Raw genomic sequence first — 23,536 nt, 5'->3', positions numbered from 1 at the left:
TGTCCCTCATCGTACTGGGGGCATGAAGGGTCCAAGTTGTGGGAGCCCCAAAAGGGTACTGGTTAGAATTGTGCCAGCACCAGGACAGTTAAAACACAACATGGCAGTAAAAGTGACCTTTCCTAAGTAGGGGAAAGTTCACATTATAGCAGCAAAGGGAAAGCCCCAGTGAAGATGCCCACCAAAGGGGCAAACATCCAAAAGAGGATTCAATGAGTCAAGTAGGGCAGGTCCTTCTTATTCAGATTGCTCTTAGGTAGGCATCCCAGAGGCCCTTATTTCAAACAGATTTATACTAACCAAGTAGTGAGCTGGGAGCCTTCTCTTGGGAACCTCATGAAGCTATGGAGTAGCTGCCTGTCACCAGGAGGTGTCACCCTGGAACAATGTTGGCTGGAAATTGGCCTTTTCTTCTTTTCTCTCTCCTCCCTTAGGAATGTAGGAAGGAGCTAAGTCCTCCTAAGAGTACACATTCCTGCCCTCCACCACCACCACTGGGCGGCCCAAGGGGCAAGCCCTTCCCTTTGGCTCCCACCCCTTCCTCTTTGTTTAGAGCCTGGAGAATTGCCTTCTGAAACTGGATATTCAATGACCTCTTTTCCTAGCCTTAGAGAAACAAGGCCCTAGTCCATGGGGAGTCCTTTCTTTGTTCTTTTAAGGAGCTTATAAATAAGTTTGGACAGCTGGGTAGTATAGGGGATAGAGCATTGGGCTAGGAATCAGTAAGAGTTCAAATCCGGCCTCCTAGATAAGGTAGGTCTTAGGTAAGTCACTTTATCCCGCTGGTCTCCGTTTCTTCATCTGTAAAATGAGCTGGAGAAGGAAATGACAAATTACTTTAGTGTCTCTGCCAAGAAAACCCTAAACCCTGTTTGCCTTGGCTTCCTCATTTGTAGAATGAGCTGGAGGAGAAAATGGCAAGGTACCCTCACCAAAAAAAACCCAAATGGGGTCACAAAGAATTGAAAAGACTAGAATAACAACAACAAATGTTAATTCATTTAAAAAATCACTTTAAAGCTCTCTCACCCCCTCCCCATTCCCTATTGAGCTCTCAGGCCAGGATTATATTCTGACCAGGAGTCAACAAGTTAGTAACTAAGCCTCTATGAAGCATCTACAGGATGCTAGGCACAGAGCTACGTGCTGGAGATACCAGGAAAGGCAAGCACTACCCCTTGCACTCATAGGAACTCACTTTCTAATGAAGAAGTCAATATGAAAATAAATAGGTGTGAGCAAGATGTATACTGAGGAAGTTGGATGTAAACTCAGAAGGACCTTGAAGAGAGCCCAGGAAAAGCTCCCTCCAGAAAGTGTGATTTTAGCCAAGGCCTGAAGAAGGGCAAGGAAACCAAAATGAAGCTCTGATCCCCCACTCATTTCATTTAGCTCTGTGCTGCCTGGCTGGTGGGTAACATTCCCAACTTCTTTCGTCCCAACCTAGAATGAAAACATGATATTCATGACTGATCACAGATTTTATGTAAAGCAAAATAAGAATAAAGAAACAGTTTAAAGGCTTGGTAAGAAAAATGGCAGGGACCCTGCCTTATCCCTCCAAGTCTCTTACTATTTCTGTCCACTGTCCACTGTGGTGCAGACTTGCTTAAAATTTTCCCTCCATCTCCTGCCCACACACCAAATCCATGCCCAGATCAAAGATGACCACAATGCCCATCTTTCTCTGGGGCTACTGATGAAGAAACATGGACCTGGTGAATAATAAAGCATTTAGTAAACATCTATTATTATGTGCCTGTTGTTACTAGGGGCAGCTGGATGGCACAGTATGCCAAGCCTAGAATCAGAAGAATTTCCAAATTCAAAGCTGGCTGCAGACACATAATAGCTGTGATCTTGGCACTTCACCTTATTGGCCTCAATTTCCTCATCTGTAAAAGAGAAGGAATTCACAAAACCACTCTAAGATCTTTCCAACACAACTGAAAAAAAAAAACCCAAAACTGAACAGCAACAACTATTATTACTCAGCAAAGCGCCTGGATTACAAATATAAGCAGACAAGACAATGCTTCCTTCTAGTCCATGAGGTTTGGGACTGAAGTGGCAGAAGCAGCCTGGCCTGGAGATAATAATAGAATAATAATAGTTGGCCCCTACAACAGCTCTAGAAGATGCTGCTGCTCTAACAGAGGTGAAGTGACTAGTCCAGGGTCACAGTGTTTGAGGCTGGATTTGAATGTCTTCTTGATTTTAGCCCCAGATTTAGAAAGCTGGGCTTGGTCCTGGACAAGAAATAGCAAAAACCTGCCTGACAGAGCCCAGGGACCAGGGCAGGGCCAGGACCAGTGGGAAGTAATTCCAATGAGGGCTCAAATGCCTTCTTTGAAATGGGGTGGGCAACCCGCAGAGTACCCAGAACCTCATTCGCAGGAATGGCTCCAGGTAGCCAGGCTTGCTTCTCCAGCTCATTTCCGGGGTCTCCAGCCTTAGCCATCAGGTGCCCAGGTGATACCGGTTTCCTGCCTTTCCCTTTTAGGCTCTGTTTCTTCATTCTGACACCCCAAGGGCAGGTACTGTCTTTCTCTAGGCTGATTTTTGGATCCCCAGAACTTCATCTGGGGGCTGGCTGCTGGATTGCGCTCCCTCCCCTCCCCCCGCTTCCCGGGGGCGTCCAGAGGACGCTTCCCAGGAGGTGGCCAGGCGGCTGCTCTTGCGGACTCAGCGGGGCCGCGTGCAGGGGGGCCCAGCTACAAGCTGATTTCCCAACTAAGAAGCCAGGCCGCGGCTACCCCAAGCGCGTCCCAAGGCCCGGGAGCATCCAAACCTCGGGTTGAACGGACAAACCCAGCGAGTACACTTAATCCCCTAAGACTCACCTACAACTCGAGTCAGGGTCCGGAGATCCCGACTACGGTTCCAGGATACAGCGCGCGCCAGCAGCGGAAGAATCGTGCGCGCGTGCGCTGCGGACCCGCCCCCGGTGGCGCTGTGCATTGTGGGAGAGCTGGCGATCTCCATCATGGCGGCTTCCATTTCGGGCTACACCTTCAGTGCGGTGTGTTACCACAGCGCCAACAGCGACGCGGATCACGTAGGTACCCGCCCGGCCCAGGGAGTCCGGGAAAGGGGCGTGCAGGCTCGAGGGGGCGCCTCTCTAGCCTCTCCGGCCTTGCTCAGAGACGGTCAGGCCTGTCTGAGGCGGTCGCGGGGTAGCGTCCGCCCCGCCCGGGCCTGAGGCTGATGAGTGGGGCCGCGCGAGGCGGAACGCCCGTGGGGTGGGTGGCTGGGCAGGCTATGAAAGAGGCGCGGGGGTTCGAGCGTCTGTGTCCACATCCACCAGGGTGGAGAGGGGGGCCGCGAGTCCTCTGCGGGGGAGAGTTTTCATGTGGGAGTCCGTGGGTTTCCTACCTCCAGCTGTCCCCCTCCATGCCACTCCCACCCGATCCTTACCGGGGTGGCGTCTGGGAAGAGCATTCCTTCCCTGGGGGCATCTGTCAGAAACTGGCACCCAGCGGGGCTCCCTCAGCGCATGTCCCCATCCCTCCTGGGAGTCTAGGCCGGGCCCAGTCTCGCGGGCGAACGTTGAGGAAACGAGAACGTTTTAGTGAGAGAAGGAGCATCCCAGAGGAGGGGCTGCAACGCTCGCTCTAACGAGGTTCAAATCCTGCTCTCTTCCCCGCCCCATTTCAGTATTGGGGTGTTCTCCGAGAAAAAAGAGCTCTGGGAGTAAGCTTAGTGAGCCTGGGGCCCGACCTGGGCTGCAGCGCTCACTACTGAGGGTTCATATCTCTCTCCCAACTCCCCTCTAGGGACCTTCAGTGTTGGGGGGGGCCCTTCGAGAAGGAGAGCCCAGGAGGTGCCTATTTGCTTCTGCCCAGAGCGGGATTCATGGGGGGCACTGCCCAGGGGAAAGCCCACCCTCTACCCGAGTTAAAAAAGCAGACACTGAGCCCCATGAGCTTCCGCAGAGGGCTGGGAGAAAATCCACCTGAAAGCCAGGGAGGTGTCTGCCTGAGCACCCCCAGAAGCTCTAGGTTTGTTGGGGGACACTATGTAAGCCTTAATGCTTTGCCTACAAGGGAGTAGAAAGATGTTGGAATCCAGCAGGGAAGGCCCTTAGGGGCAGCTTGTTCCTTTCCGGGGCTGATTTCCTCATTTGTCAAGTAATGGTTGGTCTGGGTTTGTCATCTGAGCAGCAGATAACAGGGAAAAGAAATGGGGAAGTGGAGGAGTTGAGCCAGGTCAGAAGTCAGAGCCGGAGAATAATGACTTTTGAAAGCCCCAAAGATCTTCCACTTTTGACAAGCATGGGGAGTGGATGAAAATTATTCTTGAAAAATTTTAGTACCTACAACTTACCTTTTACAAGTAAGTCATTTAAAGTGTAAAAAACAAGTGGATTGTATCAAAATTTCAAAGCAAAAGAACTCTTCAATAGAAACTGTTTATGGTAGGTGTCTGCAATCTCAATTGGCACCTGTGGAGAATTGGTTTAATTAGAGAGCTGAACTAGTGAAGGGTTGTTCTTGCCCCAGGAGTGTGATAATTGTGGTAGCTAATGAGGAGAAGAGTTGTTAAATCTGGGTTTCCAAAACCATGTAACTTCGATGAGTCATTTAGTCCTTTAAAGTTAAGTTTTCCCATCTGTAAGAGGAAGATGATACTTTTCATTTCCCACCTGCATAAATGGTAGGGTCAGGAGGGATCTCAGAGGCAATCTAGTCTGCTTTCATTTTCCCACTGAAGAAACTGAGGCCTAGATTCTAATACATGGCCCTGGGTCACCAAGGCGGTGAGAATCAGGAATGCAATTAAAACCCTAAAACCTGGGCAGTTGTGATTCTGCTGCACCCATTCAGAGTGGTTGGGAGAAAAGAGCTGTACAAGTGTAGCCTTGATATTGTGCCTTGGATGCTCAGCAGCAGCTGTTAGATTACCATCATCAGGGACCCAATAATTTGGTGGGGGAGGGGCGGAGTTCTAATTCTCATGAATCTTTGTAAGAGCATTAACTAGGATGTGAGGGATTGTTGGTAGGCTTGGTATTTCTTGCAATAAGTGCTTGGTGTTTATACATCTTACAGAGATACAAAGCTGAAAATCATATTAGAGAGAATTGATTTCCAGGTGGAAAAGTGAATAGTTTAAACTACAATGCCCTTCTCTGACTGGTAGGCAAAACTTCAGGGACATTTTTCACCAGTGACAACAAGGTAAAGGTTACTTTATTTTCTAAGATAGCTATAGGTAAAATGTAAATCCACTGAAGTTTGTCTTTTGGTTCTGATTCCCAATTGGACAGCTTGAACTTTGAATCTACATTGTTTGCCCTTAGACTTTCATACTCTAAATCAGGTCATGAAACCATGTTGTAAAAATCTGTTCATTTGACTTCCCTTCTTCCCTGCTTCCTTTTGGGAATGAACTTTATGCTAGGCAACCTTTCAATCATTTATAGGACCAATGGTGAACACTCAGGACATCTTTCTGGCTTGTTCTTTTTCTGCAGGGAAATAATTTTGGTTTTAGTAGACTTCCAATTTTTGTTAGACTAGAACACAGTGGATGATCTATGCGAGGCATTTCAGAGTTTTCTGAAGTAGTAATGCTCTTAAATGTATTTTAAAAAGAGAAGCATTCTGTTCTTATGAATTAAAACTTTTGTTAAAAGTACTGGGAAATTTTGAAATTGATTTGCTGAGGTCCTAATTTTCTAAGGTAGGTAGAAAGAGAAGTGTATTGTTTAGAACCAGGAGAGCCAGGCTGGTGTGGTGGGACCCAGAGAGATTTGGAGTCAGGACTCTGGTTTGAATTCTGACCCTGTTCCTCCTGTTGCCTGTGTTCCTTTCTTCTCTGAGTTTTGCAAGCATGTGTAGATAATGTGATCTTATTTGTGTTTTTCATTAAGTCATTTTCATTTTAACTGAAGAATTAAAAGATTTCCTAATGTGGGATCACTTCTTGCAATGACCTCAGGCTATCCACAGGTCAATTTTTCAGAGAATATTTATAGTGGACTTGCTTTGATTATTTTGATTCATTGTACAATGACAATGGACTAAGTTACAAGGAAAGTTTCATTCTTATTTTGAGTGTACAGCTTTTTTTTTTTAATCACTTTTTAGGAAGGATTTTTACTAGGAGAGGTAAGACAAGAGGAGACGTTTAGCATCAGTGATTCACAAATCAGCAACACTGAATTTCTGCAAGTAATAGGTAAGTAAACTTAACTCTTACCTTATGAAAGTTGTTTTTGACTCATTTCTTTTTTTTTGACCCTTAACTTCTGTCTTAGACTCACTACTAAGTATTCATAAGAAACAGTAGGGGCTAGGCAATAGGGGTTAAGTGACTTGCCCAGGGTCACACAGCTAGGAAGCATCTGAGGCCAGATTTGAGCCCAGGTCCTCCTGACTCTAGGTGGGGCTCTATCCACTGAGCCACCTAGCTGCCTCATTTTTGGCTCATTTTTTTTATCTACCATCATATTCTTTTGAAGAAAGATTCCATGAAAATGAGCTTTAGATATTTCTTGTTTTTCCCATTCTTTCAATAATTTGTGCCTTAATATTTCCAAGGTCTAAAAAGTGCCAACTGACTCAGTCACCTGATGCATTAGAATGATGTAGTAGAGTTAGAATCTGGGCTTCTGGGATAGATCCTGAAACAAGACCAACAATACAGTGGCACAAATTGGCCTCTTAAGACTCTTCTAAAGAAGGAGCAGCCAAAGGGATGCCTGAAGTTAGACATCAGTCAACCCTCAGGTGATGATCCTGTGCTCTATGTCATTTGGTATTGGGCCAGACAGCTACACAGTCCTGACAGTCTTGAGTTACACATGAATTTTATGTTCATGCTATTTCTGTTATATACGCACCCATCTAATGGCTGTCTCTAAACAGTATCTATGACTGCATTTGTGGCGAGGAGGAAAGAGCTTAGAGATCAGGAGTCAGGAGGCTTGGTCACTCCCTGTTGGCTCTTGTCCAAGACATCCCCACCCCCATATAAGCCAGTTTTGGACTAAGTGGTGATTAAGAGTGCCTGCTATTCTGTTAGTCTAATTTAAATTTCTGTTTAATTATGATGATAATAGCAAGCATCCATATGGCACTTTTAGGCTTACATAGCACTTTACAAATTTCATCCTCATGACAACCTTGGGAGGTAGATGTGGTTATTGGTTATTCTCCCCATTTTAGAGATGAGGAAGCTGAGGCAGAGAAGTGAAGTAAATGTTTTGCATGGGGGTATTTAGCCATTAAGTGTCTGAGGCTGGATTTACCCTCAGGCCTTCCTGCCTCTAGACCCAACTCTCTGGGTATTGTGCCACCTTACTACCTTTAATTAATGGTATCACTACTAGAACTGTTTACTTATTGTTGATAGGCCTTAGTAAATGTCTTAAGAAGAAATAGGATTTAGTGGCCAGCGCACCAGCCTCAGAGCCCTTTAGTGCTCAATCCCCTCTTCCTGCTTCTGACCTCTTCTGGCTCTGTGATCCTGGGGAGGGACCTTGGGCAGCTTTCTCATGTACATCTGCCTTGGTGAAGGGACCTCACTGTACTGTGACATGAGATTCTGCATTATTTCTGAACAATCTGGTCTAGAGGTCTTTGCAGATTGGGAGACAGCAAACCCCAGTCTGAATCCCTGTTCTGGCATTGTTCCCAGTGCGCTGGCTATGTTACACGTTCTTCCAATCCCCCAACTGTGGCTGGGATATTTCTGCTTTCTGGTCTGGGCCCCAGTGAATTCACCTGGAGTAGGGGGGCTTTGACTAAAGAGTCTCTCAGGTGCTTCTGGCTCTAACAACCCATGAAACTAGTAACTAACTGCAAAGTGATGACACTTCACAGGCCCCATTCTTAAGAGTATTTTTTTTTATTTTAATTTTTTGTTCTGAATTTATCAAACACCAAAAACAAAATAAGACACAAATTCAAACTACAAGCATTTGAGAAGTAAACTGAAACACAAAAAGAGAGTTGTCTATAATGCTAGGATGCTCTTTTCTCTACGGTTTGCTTCTTTTAAAAAAAAGAACATGTAAGAAATTCATCTGGTCCTTTTTAGACACATCCTGCTTGCTTGGGCTTCCTTCTGAATGTTTGCTGTCACTTATAAATGTTTCCACAGCCCTTCTCTTTTTTCCTTTTGGCCATTGGCCTTTGGATCCTCCCTCTCCCTCCCTCCATTTAAAACAACAGAAAACCAACCTTTGAAACAACTGTGGATGATTAAGCAAAGTAAGTCTGCACAGCCAGTGAGCTTCCTCAGAGATATTTATTGTCCTTCCCCAGAGGTCTTCTAGAGATATGTGTAGCCATTGGTTGGTCCCTGCAGTGATCAGGGTCCCTAAGTCTCCTAGTTGTGTACTTTTACAGTATTGGCATTCTTGTAGAAATTATTCTGGATCTTGTCCCTTCTCTCTGCAAGAATTTACACAGTCTAGGGTTCATTGTCTCTTTGTTCATCTCATATAGCCCCCTCATATATTCAGATACTGCTTACTTTGGTTACTTCCCAAGTCTGTCTTTCTTCCTCCTCTTCCTCCCTCTTTCCCTTCTCTCCTCTCTTCCTGCCATTCATAGACATACACAGACAACCAGTCCTACTTCTCCAAGTATTAAGGCATCTCAGAGATTTAGTTCTAGTCCCAGGCTAGTGAGACCTATCTCTTTGAAAAGGAGGAATAATAGCACTTTTAGACTTGGAAGGAAAAAATGGATGGACAGAATTTTTTGGTTGAAGGAGTTGTAAATGCCACTAGATAATTATTATAAACCTCCTCTCAGAAAACAAGGAGAGCTATGGGAACATGGGAGAGGATATAGAACTTTTAATCAGCCAGAATATTAGCTTTTTTTTCCTTTAATATTTTGTTTTTTCCCAATTACATGTAAAATTTTTTTGGCATGAATTTTCTAACATTTTGAGTTCCAAATTCTCTCCCTCCCTCTTCTACCTCCTCCCTGAAACAGTAAGCAATTTGATATTGGTTATAAATGTGCTGTCAAATGAAATATATTTCCACAAGATCTTATCTTTTAAATAAAGACTGCCATTATGTGCAGTGTACTTGAAATAGCTGTTCATATAGGAGATTTCCAGATTATTTAACTCCTGCAATTTTTACTTTGGAGCATTAGGCTTCTAGAAATAACCCAGCTGCAGTTGAGATGGCCAGGACTCCCGATGCTGTGGAAGGGAATGGGTGTGCAATTAGAAGCCCTGGGCTTGAACCTTGGGATTATCATTTACAACTTGTATAACCTTGGCCAAGTTGATTTATTTCTCTTGTCCTCAGTTTTCTCATGTGTACTTGGAAAGACTTTGACTACAGGACCTCTAAGACTCCTTGTAGTTCTGAATGGAGTATCCTCATCTATGAGAGTAACACTGCACAGATTGCATCGAATGACAGAGCTTGACTTAACTTTCTGGACAAAGAGGGTCTTAATGACATGAGGGAGTTTGACTTAACTTTCTGCATAGCCTCTTGTTGAGGCTGGTAAACAGCTGAATGAATGACTTAGACTAAAGTTTCTCCCTCAGGATGGTTGCTATTGCTGCTGCAAATGGAAAATGAATTGAGCCCGTCATTGAACAAGGGGATGATGCTATGTTGCCTTTGAGAAATTGCAGTATTTTATTGATGATCCCAAGCTCTTCCTGAAAGAAATGCTCATCTTCTTAGGCCACATATCATCTGGTGATATGGGACTCTGAATCATGGAAAACCTTTATATCTGAAGAATTGAAATTTAGTATTATCCAAAGGACAGTGGAGAGACCTGTCACCAGTGGAAGCAGATGTAGGAGAAGCATATCCTCAAAGAAATTTCATGACCTTAAAAAAAAAGACAGCTGGTCACGGAGCGAGAAGGGATAATTAATTGGTGGCCAGCCCATGTACTCCATTAGTACTTAATCCCTGTCAGGGGATCTAGAAGAAGTTCCCTGGCACTTTGGGAGGTTTATGAAAAGATGTGGACAAGAGTCCATAGGATGGCCAGGAAAGGAAAGGAAAGGTTCTGATCCTTACTATTGAAGAGAGAGTCCACATCCGATGGGCTCTTGCATATCCCAGGAGACTTTTTGAGTTAACGGAAAGCACAATCAAGAGTACTTAGGATCATTAGGATTGAATAATTCTAGTTAATATTTAGCTAACTTTGGCCAGTTTTCAAAGCATTATAATAGTCAGCAAATATTTCATAGGTCTCTGTGCCAGGCTAATGTGCTAGGGAGATAAAGGCAAAAATACAGTCAATTACAAATAACTATAGAAAATGTCGTTTTTCTGTGACAGTTGAATGAGTAGCCACTTCTCTCTCTCTCTCTCTCTCTCTCTCTCTCTCTCTCACTTCCCACTGAACTATAGAGATGGAGAAAGACTAATTAAAAGAAATGTAATAGTAATAATCATATTAGCTAGAGTTTGTATAACATTTTAAGGTTTATGAACCATTTTCCTTGTGTTGTCCCATTTGATCCTGACAGTCCTGGGAGGTCAGTGCTGTTGCTATCCTCATTTTACAGATGAGGAAACTGAAGCAGAGATAGATTAAGTGACTTATCACATAACTAGGAAGTATTGGAGGAAGGATTTGCATTCAAGTCTTCCTAGCTCCCAGCTCATTGTTCTCTTGACGGTGTCACTTACTCTGTGTACATTGGATAGAGGCTGAAGGACAAAAAAACTGGTAGTTCTTTAATTTATTGGGATCTATTTTAAATAAAACAAATCAATATAACTTGCAATTTGAATGAGCCCCAAGTTAACCCATTTAGAGAATGATTTTGGGGGGCCTCGAGGTTCTCAGTTTTTTTTTTATACAGTGGGACCTTTGAGTGCCTGAGTGGGTGTGGTACTAGGTTCTAAGGGTTCTGTAAAGATAAGATAAGGTTCTTCTCAAGAAATGTACCATCTAGGAGGAGATGTGAAACTAACTTGAAAATAAATATACAATATAAAAGTTGAAAACCTGGAAGAGGTACAAAGAAAATATTAGGAGAGTTCAAGAGAGGGAAGGATCATTTCCAGATGTGGGTTGGGGAAGGGGGTGCGTGCGTGCGTGCGTGAATGTGTTTGTTTGGGGGGAGAGTGGAAAATCAGAAAAGACCTCAGATAGGGGAGGATTTTTAAGTTTTAAGATCTTAATTAATCCATCACTCAAGGATGGATTAGTTTCAGCTGGTACCGCTCTGAAGGAATATTCCAAACATAGCTAGTATGAACAAAGGCCTGAAGATGGGAAGTGGACTGTAGTTAGGAATAGTAGATTTTTCTTTTTGTGGAGAGTATTAGATAGGATTGGAATATTAACTAAGTTTCAGATTGTGGAGGGCTCTCAGTGCCTGTAGCTGCAGTTCCATCAGCACAGGAAGCTTTATCACACCTGAAATCACTCCTCTGTGGTTAGTGTCTATTTAGCATTGTGTTTTCCAGAATTGGAACTGAGCCTCTAGTCTTTACCTCTCTTCTGCCTTGGAGCCAGTACAGAATATTGATTCTAAGACAGAGGGTAAGGGAGAAAGAAGGAATGAACTAATGAATGAACTAATGGACCTATCTAGTTATGACAGAAATGTGCAACAACACTACTACAGCTTAAAATTGGCTAATTAACTTGATTTTTCAAGTAATTTTTACACTGCTTAGGGGGCAGCATGCTGCAGTGCTTCAATGGGAAATGATGATTTGGGCTTAAAAGAATTAGCTGTTTCTTCATTAATTTGCACAGCTGCAACATTGCAGCCCTAGCCAAAGAGGACAAAAACAACTGGATTAACAACACTTTTACACACAGTCTTTTGGGGCACTTTCAAAGAAAGCAGAGAAGCTGAAGTGGACCTTAGTTTGATTTTGATTGAGCTTAAATTGCAAGCTTGAACACAGAGGGTTTGGCTCTGAAGAATGAATGATGAGTCACTCCGCTGTAGAATGTCTGCAATGAATTGTGGCCGTTTGGGCACACAGCTTGAGCCTGTTGACAAGGTGCAAGTCAGTTCACTTTGAGTAATCAAATGAACTCTGAAGTCAGAAAAGATCTGTCTAGGAAATAAATGTTTCCACAGGGACCCAAGTTGTCTCTGAGATGGTTCATCAATATCCCTTCAGCATGAAGAATCCATTTTTTTCCCTGTCATAACATCAGGCCCACTGTTTCAGATTTCCTCACAAATGCCTTCTTCCAAAGTGAGCATTTCCTCCTATTTTTTGGTTTAGTCTTAAACGACAGCCTTTGAGGCACAGTCCTGCTTGCAGTCCTCTTGAAAGTTTCTATCTGTTGAAGGAGGCCAGTAACCACTGGACTACGGAAAATAGGAAGGAGAAAGAAACTTTGACTTTGTGTGGTTCAGTGCCTTCAAAATAGAGATGAGGAAATCGAGGCCCAGTGAGGTGACTTCTCCAAAGTTACTATCCTGTGAAGCTGCAACTTAGACCTAGCTGGTGGCACAATGGGTAGAGCACTGGCTCTGGAACCAGGAAGACCAGAGATCAAACCCAGTTTCAGACACTAGTTGGGTGGCTGGGCAAATCATTTAACCTCTCTTTGCCTCAATTTCCTCCTCTGAAAATGGGAACTCTAACAGCTCCTACTTTCTGATTGGGTCATGAGGATCCAGTGAGATAATGTTTGAAAAGCATTTAGCATGTAGTAGGTGTGATAGAAATGCTTACTCCCATTATCATCTTCAAAGGCATTGCTTCTGCCAGTATACCAAGGCAAATGGAAAGTTAAAGTAATGGTAGTGTGGACTCAAATACAAAAATGAATATTTGAACACCTTAGTACTGGTTTTTTTAAATCCCTTATCTTCTATCTTAGAATCAATACTGCATACTGGTTCCAAGGCAGAAGAGTGGGTAAGGACTAGGCAGTGGGGGCTAAGTGACTTGCCTGGTGTCACATAGCTAGGCAAAGTCTGAGATCAAATTTGAACCCAGGACCTCCCTCTCCAAGCCTAGTGGTCTAACCACTGTACCGCCTAGCTGCTGTGCCCTTTCCCCTCCCCCAGTTACTTTTTGCATTGAAAATATGATGCTGGGATCACATAGGCAACAGTATTATTGTCTCCATAAATAAACAAAATGTGGTATATAGACTTGTCCTTGGATACATTTAGAGGCTCTGAAGTCCTTATTGTCAGTTCTACCAGCCCAAAATCCCCATTTGCCTTGATAGGCAACCTTTGTTAGTGCTGAGGAAACAGAATATGCTTCTTTTCATTTCCCAAGACTGGGATTCAGAAGGAATGTTGGGCTTTTCTTTAGTTGCCTTGAGTATTTTTTGACTTTTATGACTAATTGAAGTGACTGTATCTTTTTTCTAATTCCAGAAATCCATAATCATGAGCCTTGTCCAAAGCTTTTTAGGTAAGTTATCTGATTATTAGATAATATTAGATAGCACAGAGCCCCCATTTAAAGCCTGTTTGATTAGAGAGACTGGGTGAGTTGAGGCCTGTCTGTTATTATGGAGTTCTAGGAGTTAGAGGTAGAAGGGTCCTTAGAGACCCATCTAACCTCCTCTTCCAGAAGAAGAAAATGAGGCCTCAAGGGCTCAGGGTTGTGTTGAGTAACAGAACAAGGGTAGATGTGAGGCCTTCCACCACATCACATCATATGGTCTTGATGAGTGGGGCTAGATCTCCTAGGCCACCATTTTTATAGATAAGGTTTCCTCAAGTCCCCACGCAGAAGGAAGGGTTATTGGAGGTGGAGGAAGGGGATCCTTCAGGCAGGGAAAGATTCGAATCATCTTTAAAGGAGGTGAAGAAGTTTTATTTTGTCAGCACTATTGAGCCATAAAGGGGGAAACAATTCAGTTTAGTGCCACAGAGAAGTAAAAATTTGGTATAATTTTGTTTTTTTGTTTTTGTTTTTGAAATAGGATTTTATTGACCTGACCTTTTAAAATGAATAGGAAGGAACATAACACTTCTTTGTCTTATCTATTACATATTTTCAGTTCCATATTATGGTCAGCTAAAGGAGAGACAGATGGGGAAAGAGAAGGGAGGAGACCTAGAGACATTTGAAGGGAGAGAGAAGCAGATGGAAGAGAATGTGAGAAACACCCAGAGGGAAGAGGGTGAGAGATGAAAAGGTCCCTGCCTCCTCCCCATGAAGATTCCCCTTGCCACCATGTCAGCCCAACCTCTGCTCCAGTGCCTCTTTCCTGGTTTTCCCACCTGCCCCCTAACGAATAGCTGTCTATGGTAGTTTCCTTCTAGGCCTCTTGCTCTGCCTTGAGACACCCCTAGTCCCATTAGCCATGTCAACATCTCCTCCAGCCTTTGCCCACTTCAACTAAGCAGTCTTGACCAGCTATTTCCTTCCCCAGCTGCCATAGCCTACATATTTGCCCACACCTTGACCTATGACTCCTAGCCCTAAGGCACGGTCACCTGGTCACCAAGCTAACCTTGTACTCGACTAGCAATATTGTCAGTGTGGCTTCCTTCCAGCTCCCCCAGATGTTCTGGGGCCTGTCAGAGCTCTTGCCTTGGCTGGAGACTGGATGAGCCAGGGGACAGCCCTGCCTGCAGAATGCCCGTGGTGCTCCTTTAGACCCAAAAGTTGTATTAGCCCTTTGATTATACATTCCTTACCTCATGTTGTAAGGTCACAGAATTTAGAGTTGAAAAGGTCCTCTAGATTGTTTAGTTCAATAAATGGGCTTTTGTCTCAGATGAGGAGGCTGAGGCCCAGGAAGGGAGGTAACTGGCCTAAAGGGTGCAGGTACCAAGTAGGGGCATTAGGCTATGGAGAAGAGCTCCCAGTGGAGAATCCTTGGTGTGGCTGCCTGTCCCTGGGCAGGAGGTTCTTGGAGCTTTTCTCTCCCGGCTTCCATGATATTTCCTCTTATTTTGCCTAGGAGCTCCCCTCTGGCATGGGGATGGGCACTCCTGGTGGAGTAGGTTCTTTGGGGAGCTACCCATTGTCCATTCCATTCAGGAACTCCTGACAGCTGGCAGGAAGGTGTTACTGGAGGAGCGCTGGGCTCCTGGCTAGTGTCTGGACTTGAACCCGAGCTGAGCTCAATAGCTGGGACACTTCCACGTGTTGGGTTTTTCCTTTTTAAAGCCAGCAGCAAATATAGCTTTGGGCATAGTCTATTTTGTAACTACTCATTGTCCAGTGACAGTTATGTGAGCTGTAGCAATTTCCTTCGAAGAGTTCTGCAAGTTAAAATATGCTCTCCATTATTAGAGCGTTTCAGATAATTTGTATCTTAAGGGAATGTGTGAAAGGAGCAACAGTTTTTCTCACTGACTTCGAGGGTTCAGGTCAGGATGGCAAAAGCTGCCTCTTTCCCACTGAGCTGACCATTTGCCACGTGCCAGTTCAGTTTAGTGCCGCCCTGCTGGCGGGAAGCCCATGTACATGGACAGGTCGATTCAAAGTACCTCCAGTCATTGAGGGGCAGAGAACCGGACTGGAACTTAGTGAGCTGCCCTGTGCCTTGAGTCACCCACAACAGGGATCCACTTTTGTTGCCGGAGTCCGATTCAGGCCATCCTGTCTCGATCAGAGCATGGATACAAGGGACTTTCAGCTGGTAACAGTAACTGAGTAGGAGCCCTTCCCTCCATTCGTGGTCCCTTAGGGGATTGCCACCCGTAATGCTAAGCACACCATAGAAGGATTCTCCACATCGCTTTCTTGTCAGCATGCCAGACCAGTCTTCATGCTAGAGTGAAGCAGGGCCTTTACTCTGCCTTCACCCAGGCGCACAGCCCTGACAGTTGTCCAGTAAAATGGCAGCAACACAAGCCTTTCTGGTTTTAGCTCATCCTGTCCTTTTGACACCTCCCCCACCCACCAATGCTAACTTTAGTCAGCTTCAATTCAATTTCTTAAATACAATATGGGCAGACGATGGGCTTCATTTTTCAGAGATGGAAAATGTCACTGACCAGAGACGTTGCGGTGGGGAGATCTAGGGAGAGGGGGTGAGGTGAAGCAAGGAGTAGGTGGGTGCCAGATAGTTAGTTGGCACTTGGTGAGGTCATACTCCGTAGTTGAACCACCCTTTGATTTGAATGCCACCAGGTTTTGAAAGTTAGCATTTCTATGGTTTTGTTCATGGGTAGTGCTAATTGATGAGGTGTGTTCATTTGAGAAGTAAATTGTAAAGGATTTCTCACATTTTCTTTCTTTCTTAAACTTAAAAGCTTTTATGATTATGCGGGGAAAGTTAATGAAGAGAGTTTGGACAGGCTTCTCAAAGAACGAAGAAAGGTAAGTTTTATTCTTTGGGCTATTACCTAAGGGCACTGAATTAAACCTCTAACGTTCCTTTAGCTCTAAAATAGTCCTCTTCTCCTTGAATACCATTTTCCCTGATCATCCCAAACTCCATGAGAATGGAGTTGAGCAGTGAAATTGCTAGTTAATTGGTTGTGTTTCTCTTTTAAGAGGTGAATTTGAATAATAGTCTAATGCTCACCTCAAGTTGGTTGTGGGGTCTTTGAGGTCACCCTTTTCTGCATATGTCACTGAGTAAATGACATAGTTATCCTGTTACTCTCAATTAAGTGGAAGGTAAACTAAAGCTCTTGCAATAGGCTTTAATAGTCTCATTCACAATACACTCTCGTCTTTCTCCTCACAAATCCCAAGACTAAGTATTCCATGGCAGAAGAATGGTAAGGACTTAGCATTTGGGGTTAAATGACTTGCCCAAAGTCACACAACTAGGAAGTATTCAAGGCCAAATTTAAACCCCCAGGACCTCTCATCTCCAGGCCTGGTGCTCTGTCTACTGAGCCACCTAGATGGTCCATGATATGGTCTGATGTGAATACTTACTTAGGATAGTAACTATTTTGCATTAATAAATTGATTGATGTACAATGACCATACCAGAGATTATGGGCCTCTACCAAGGATCTAAGACTTCAGCAGTAGGGGAACCTGTCTCCTCTACCAGTGGAGCTCCAAACCCATGGATGACTTAGTACATAAGCCCTATTAGTAGGCCACAGCTTATAGAGCTGAAGCCCAGGGTCACTGCTACTAAGGTTTAGGGCTTTAAAAACCCTAGGAGATTGTCTTATTTTAGCCCCTGAGGTTGTGAGGAAGAAAAATAGCTGACCCATTGAGGGCTTGTGGTTATTTCATTTGAACCCCATTTCAGTAGCCCTAGGAGGGAGTTGCTATTAGTCTTGTCCCCATTTCACCTATGAGAAAACTGACCTAGAAATAACAAGTGACTTGCCTAGGGTTATCCAACTCACGTCTACTTCCTCTCCATGTGCCACCTACTTTCTCATGGTTACACTAGCAGGAGAGCTAGAACCAACTCCCATATTCTTTCTGCCGCGTTTGCCTTTCCTTCTGTCTATGTGTCTGAGGGATGATGATGGCTAAGTCTTTCTGTATGGGCTCAGAGACAGGCACTGTCTTCTTGGGACTTTGCCACTAGGGGAACGCAGTAGTATCTTATTGATAGTCCTGGGCTATTGTGAGAAAGAATAACAAAAAGAAAAGAAGGAAGAAATGGATGGGAGAAGGAGAGAAAAGAAATGAAAGATACCTCTGTGCTGCTTATTCTTAGTAGGTAAGGAAGAAATCACTCCTTTCACAAGATAAATATGCTTATAATACCTAAACAGTGGAGAGAAGGAAAGAATTAGAACCCAGTATCACTAGCTGTTATTGATAGAAACATTTTAAAAACCCTAATAAAAAGATCATACTAATAAATCTACAAAATTATTCATTATAACTAAATTGGGTTTATGCCCGGGATAGTTCAGCATTAGAAAGATTATAGAAAAGACTATAGATTAGGAAGATTATTAGACAATATAATCACACTAAAACAAAACAGCCAAGACTATGCTAGTTAATGCAAAAGAAGCCTTTGACAAAATAGAACTCTTATTTATGCCCCAAATCCATAGACATCGGAAGGCTTTTTTTTTTAACATGAGAAAAAGTGTATATCTAAAACCAGACCCAATATCCTTTGTGTAGAGAAACACCAGAAATGTTTCTAATAAACGCAGGAGTAAAGCAATGATGTCCTCTTTTTTTTTTTTAATTGTTCTAAAAACATTAGTAAAAGTAGGACAAGAAATTAAAGGCATAAACCAGTGATGGGGAACCTTTTAGAGACAGAATCCCCCCTCCCCAAGTATCATGCCTACCCCCAGTCATCCCCCCCCATTTCATGCTGTGACCCTCCCCCATGCCACATGCTAGGTACACTCTACCCCCCCCCCCCCCTTACCCCACACAGGGGAGGGAGAAAGTGCTCCCATTGGGCTGCTGGATGAAGAGGTGGGTGAAGTGAACAATCTCCTCAGCAAGTATAGAGAGGAGGAGGGGAGTGGCCCAAATGCTCCATTCCCCTCCAGCTCTCAGGCACAGAAGGGGGAAGGGAGCAGCCCTGCCTGAGTCCCTCTACCAGCAGGGTGGTGGTGGTGGTCAAGTGCCCACAGAGAGTGCTCTGCATGCCATTTTTGGCACCCATGCCATAGGTTGGCATAAACATTGTTGAAGAGGTAAAATGATTCCCCATTTGCAGATGGCATGACTCGGAAGGCCCCACAAAATGAGCACACTAATGAATGTAAATGGGAGCTTTGGTTGAAGAGGGTGGATACAAAATGATTCTACAAAAAGCAACATTTCTGTAGGTCTGTAACAAAAACCAAGAGGAACTGATAGAAGATATGATACCCCATTCAGAGACACTTTGAAATGCAGTGTTTGAGAGGCATCCTATCAAGACACTTTAGATCTGTCTAAAGGAGATTACAAAGTGATCTCTGCTAAAATGAAGGACAGTAAAATTATTGAAGCCCCTGCTCTTGGTCGGATTTACACTGTAAGAACAATTGCACTGGCCAGAATGCCTTAAAGACTTGGGCTTTTGCTACTTAAAACTACCATGACTTCTTTTATAGACAGGGATGGGGACTGGACATGTGGCGACAACAATGAGGAAATTGCCACTTCAAGGTGGCCCCTTTTTTGCTGCTGAAAGTCCTCATTGCCTAGAGCCTGGAGAGATTAAGGAATTTTCTGTCTCACAGTTACTATGTGTGGTGGAGCTTGAATCCAGGTCTTCATGCTGGTGAGGCTCACTCTCTATCACTGATTCTAGCCAGCTGGCTCTAACCAGAGGTAATAAGGAAAACTTGTACAAGAATATTCATAGCTGTGCTATTTGTGGTGGCAAAAAATTAGAAAATGAGGGGACGCCCTTCAGTTGGGGAATGGCTGAACAAATTGTGGTATATGCTGGTGATGGAATACTATTGTGCTCAAAAGAATAATGAACTGGAGGAATTCTATGTGAACTGGAATGACCTCTAGGAATTGATGCAGAATGAAAGGAGTAGAACCAAGAGAACAATGTACACAGAGACTGATACCCTGTGGTAAAATCAAATGTAATGGACTTCTCTACTAGTAGCAATGCTATGATCCAGAACTATTTAGAGGGACATTCGAGAAAGAATGCTATCCACATCCAAATGAAGAACTGTGGGAAAAGAAACACAAAAGAAAAACAACTGCTTGATCACATGGGTCGATGAGGCTATGAGTGGGAATGTAGACTCTAAAAGATCACCCTAGTGCAAATATTAATAATATGGAAATAGGTCTTGACACATGTTAAACCCAGTGGAATTATGCGTCGGATATGGGAAAGGGGGTGAGGGGAGGGAAAGAACATGAGTCTTGTGAACATGGAAAAATATTCCAAATCATCTAATTAAATAAAATTTTTAAAAAATACAATAACTTACCCTATTCTACTTCTTTTTCCTTTTCCTAGTGAATTCCTCTTTCTCATCCCATATTTTGTTATTTTTAAATATCAGCTCACACTTGTACCTTCCATTTATATATATACCTTCTAACTACCCTAATAATGATAAAGTTCTTAGGGGTTACAAGTATCATCTTCTCAAGTAAATATGTAAACAGTTTAACCTTATAGATTCCATTTTGATTTCTCTTATTTGCCTTTTTATGCTTCTCTTGAGTCTGGTATTTGAAAAATCAGAATTTCTGTTCATCTCTGGTCTTTTCATCAGGAATCCTTTAAAGTTCTCTATTTCATTAAATATATAATTTTTTTGCCCTAAAAGATTATATTCAGTTTTGCTGAGTGATTCTTGGTTGTAATCCTAGCCTCTTTGCCCTCTGGAATATATTCTATGCCCTCTGATCCTTTGATGTAGAAGCTGCTAAATCTTGTGTTAATCCTGACTGTGGCTCCACATTTTAATTGTTTCTTTCTAGTTGCTTGCAATATTTTCTCCTTGACCTGGGAGCCCTGGAATATGCCTATAAGGCTCACTTCAGTTTTCATTTTGGGATCTCTTTCAGCAGGTGATTGATGGATTTTTTCAGTTTCTATTTTATCTTCTAGTTCTGAGATATCCGGGTAGTTTTACTTAATAATTTCTTGAAATATGTCTAGGCTCTTTGGAGGGAGTTGTGGGTTTCAGATAGTCCATTATTTCTTAAATAATCTGCCCTTGATCTATTTTCCAGGTTAGTTGCTTTTCCAATGAGATTATTTCACATTTTCTTCTATCTTTTTCATTCTTTGATTAAAAAAAAAAGTTTCTGATGTCTGATGGAGCCATTAGTTTCCACTTGTCCAGTTCTAATTTTCAATGAGCTTTTGTACCTCCTTTTGTATTTGGTTATTTCTACTTTTTAAGGCATTTTCTTCAGTGAAGTTTTGCATATCTGTTTCCAGTTTTATGCTTCCTTCACTGACCTATTGATTCTTTTTTCATAGTGTTTTCTTGCATCACTCTCATTTCTTTTCATAATTTTTCTTTTACCTTTCTTATTTGATTTTTAAAGTACTTTTGAACTTATCCAGGAATTCATTTTTTTGTACTGACACCATTTTACATTTTTCTTTGATACTTTCCAGGTAGCCATTTTGTCATTGTTGTCTTTTTCTGAAATTATGTTTTGCTCTTCCCTGTCACCATAGTAATTTTATACGATCAAATTCTTTTTGGGTTTTGTTCATTTTTCAACCTATTTCTTTAATTCTAAGTGTATGTTAAAGTTGAGTTCTACTCCTGGGGTGGAGAGTGCACTGTTCCAAATTTTGTTTTTCATGCTGCTATTTTCAGAGTTAATTCAGGTGGCCTATAAGTTTTCAGTTCTTGTAAGTTGTTATGATCTAAGGAGTAGTGTGGTCATTGCTTTCCTGGCCTGTGCTCTGGTCTTTGAGTTACCATAAGTACTCCTTTTTTCCCTGGAACTGTATCAGCAGTCCTCACTCTCCTGTAGCTATATACTTTAGTGTGCTAGTGCTCTTTCTTTTCCTGGCACAGCAACCTGGATCCCTGTATGGGTAAGGCAAAAGAGTCCTGTATCCAATGTTAACAAAATGTCCCCTGTAATCTTCTGACTGGTTGTCTGGCTCCCTTGCCATTTGTGACCTGAGAGCTCCAGAAATTGTCGCAGTTCACCCCTGGGGCCTGTGCAGGCTTTCAGGGTGTTGCATACCTTTTCTGTCTACCTTCTGAGTTGTCTTGGGGAAGAAAATAGTTTCATCCCCTTCCTTTGGTTGGTTCTGCCATTCCAGAATTTGTTTTGTTTTTAGGGCTTATTTGGAAGGGAATTTGGGAGAACTCAGGTGAATCCCTGCCTTTACTTCTCCATCTTCAGTTTTTAGAAAATTCTTTAAATTTATTCCTCATTTATTTTTAACATTATTTATATATGTATATTTATATTTTGTTACATTTTATATTCCAAATTGTTGTCCTCCTTTTCTTCTCAACCTCTTGCTAGAGAAGGCCAACATTTGACACAACTATGTATGTGAAACCATACAATATATATTTCTGTATATCAGTTTTTTCTTTGGAGGTGGAAATCATCTTTCTTCATAGGTTCTTTGTCATTGATTTGAAAACGCACAAAGACAATCCTCAGTCACTGAGAGACTACCACTAAATGAATATTCATATAACTTAGAATAGCTTAGTCATTTACTCTGAACAGTATTACTGTTGCTGTATACAATGATCTCTTGGTTCTCATTTCACTCTTCATTATTTTGTTCAAGTCTTTACATATTTTTCTAAAATTAATCTGCTCATCATTTCTTACAGAATAATATTATTCTAACGTAATCATATATCACAACTTATTCAGCCAGTTGACGGACATCACCTCAATGACCAGTACTTTGCCACCACAAAGAGAGCTATTATAAATGTGTTTTTATATTTATATTATAAATATAAAATATTATAGAACATATATAGATTCTTTTCTTTCTCTCTGATCACCTTGAAAAACAGACCTGATAGGACTTTTGCTGGATTAGAAGGTATACAGTTTATAACTCTTTGGGCATAATTCCAGATTACTTCCCAAAATGATTGGATCAGTTCACAGTTCTTCCAGCAGTGTATTAGTGACCCAATTTTTCCACCTCTCCTCTAACATTTGTCATTTTGCCCTTCTATAATTTTAGCCAATCTGATGAGTGTGAGATAGTATCTTAAAGTTATTTTAATATACATTTCTCTAATCAGTGATTTAGAGTATTTTTTCATATGACTGTAAACAGCTTTGATTTCCTCTTCTGAAAATTTCCTATTCTTATCCTTTAACCATTTACCATTTAGGAAGTGGCTCTTCTTTTTATAAAACTGACTCAGATCCCCCGTATATTTGAGAAGTGAGGCCTTTATTAGAGAAATTTGCTATTAAAAATTGATGTTACTTTATTGTTTGTGGTCAACATCACCTGAGACTAGAGTACACGAAGAAGCCCCTCCAGTTGCTTATGTTCCTGGACATAACCTTGTACACACATGCATGCATTATGTGGATTCTTGATCTGCTTTTGTGCAAAGAGAGAATGTAGGAGGAAACTAGATAGTAGATAGTGCACCAGGTTTAGAGATGGGAGGTCTTGGGTTCAAATCTGGATTCAGATACTTCTTAGCTGTGGGACTTTGAGCAAGTCACTTAATCTCCAATGCCTGTTCTTTGCCCCTCTTCTGCCTTGGAACCAATACACAATATTGATTCTAAGAAAGAAGGTGAGAGTTTTAGAAGAATAAAAAAATAGAGAATAGAAACTCCTCAAAGGCAAGGATTGTGTGACTTGTCTTAGCAGTCTCTGGCACAGGGCAGTTCTTTAGTAAATGCTTATTGATGGGTTCGTGCCTCTTCTTTTGAATATCCATGTAACCTTGACGTTGAACAAGATGACCGTTAAGGTTTCTTCCAGCACCAAATTCTATAAATTTCTAATTAGTATAGCCTTGGATTTTGTCTCATGCTTTTACAGGAAGAGTAATACAAATAACCTCAAATGTAATTCTCCTTAACATATCTATTGTACTTGGGGCAAAACACAATTGTTTCTGAAGAAACTGCCACCAGGAAGTGTGTCAGTGACCATTCTACCAGAATTGATAAAGTCCCACTTAGCCAGTCAGTCACTGTGCTTGGACCTAGGGGTAGATGGAGACAAAAAGGATACATTCTTGTCCTCATGTGACTGATAGTTCATTGAAGGATATAGCCTGCACA

At 42.4% G+C, this 23,536-nt stretch overlaps 1 protein-coding gene and 1 long non-coding RNA gene across 2 annotated transcripts in view; one reads left to right on the top strand and one right to left on the bottom strand.

The window, feature by feature from the left end:
- Positions 1–1,468: 1,468 nt before the first annotated feature.
- On the bottom strand, positions 1,469–2,978 carry LOC103096016 (uncharacterized). The gene is made up of 2 exons (XR_460007.2): positions 2,844–2,978; positions 1,469–1,895 (listed from the first exon to the last, which is right to left on the bottom strand). It is a non-coding gene; the product is annotated as an uncharacterized LOC103096016 (long non-coding RNA).
- Positions 2,932–23,536, top strand: part of ABRAXAS2 (abraxas 2, BRISC complex subunit) — a 39,043-nt gene continuing 18,438 nt past the window's right edge. The window contains exons 1-4 of the mRNA XM_001363386.5: positions 2,932–3,058; positions 6,093–6,183; positions 13,321–13,357; positions 16,162–16,228. Of these exons, the coding sequence (XP_001363423.2) occupies positions 2,987–3,058; positions 6,093–6,183; positions 13,321–13,357; positions 16,162–16,228 (267 nt within the window). The 5' untranslated portion in view covers positions 2,932–2,986. The remainder of the gene's footprint in view (positions 3,059–6,092; positions 6,184–13,320; positions 13,358–16,161; positions 16,229–23,536) is intronic.

This window comes from Monodelphis domestica, chromosome 1 (genome assembly GCF_027887165.1).
Source record: "Monodelphis domestica isolate mMonDom1 chromosome 1, mMonDom1.pri, whole genome shotgun sequence".
Lineage (NCBI taxonomy): Eukaryota > Metazoa > Chordata > Mammalia > Didelphimorphia > Didelphidae > Monodelphis > Monodelphis domestica.
This window is presented reverse-complemented; position numbering and strand designations above follow the sequence as displayed.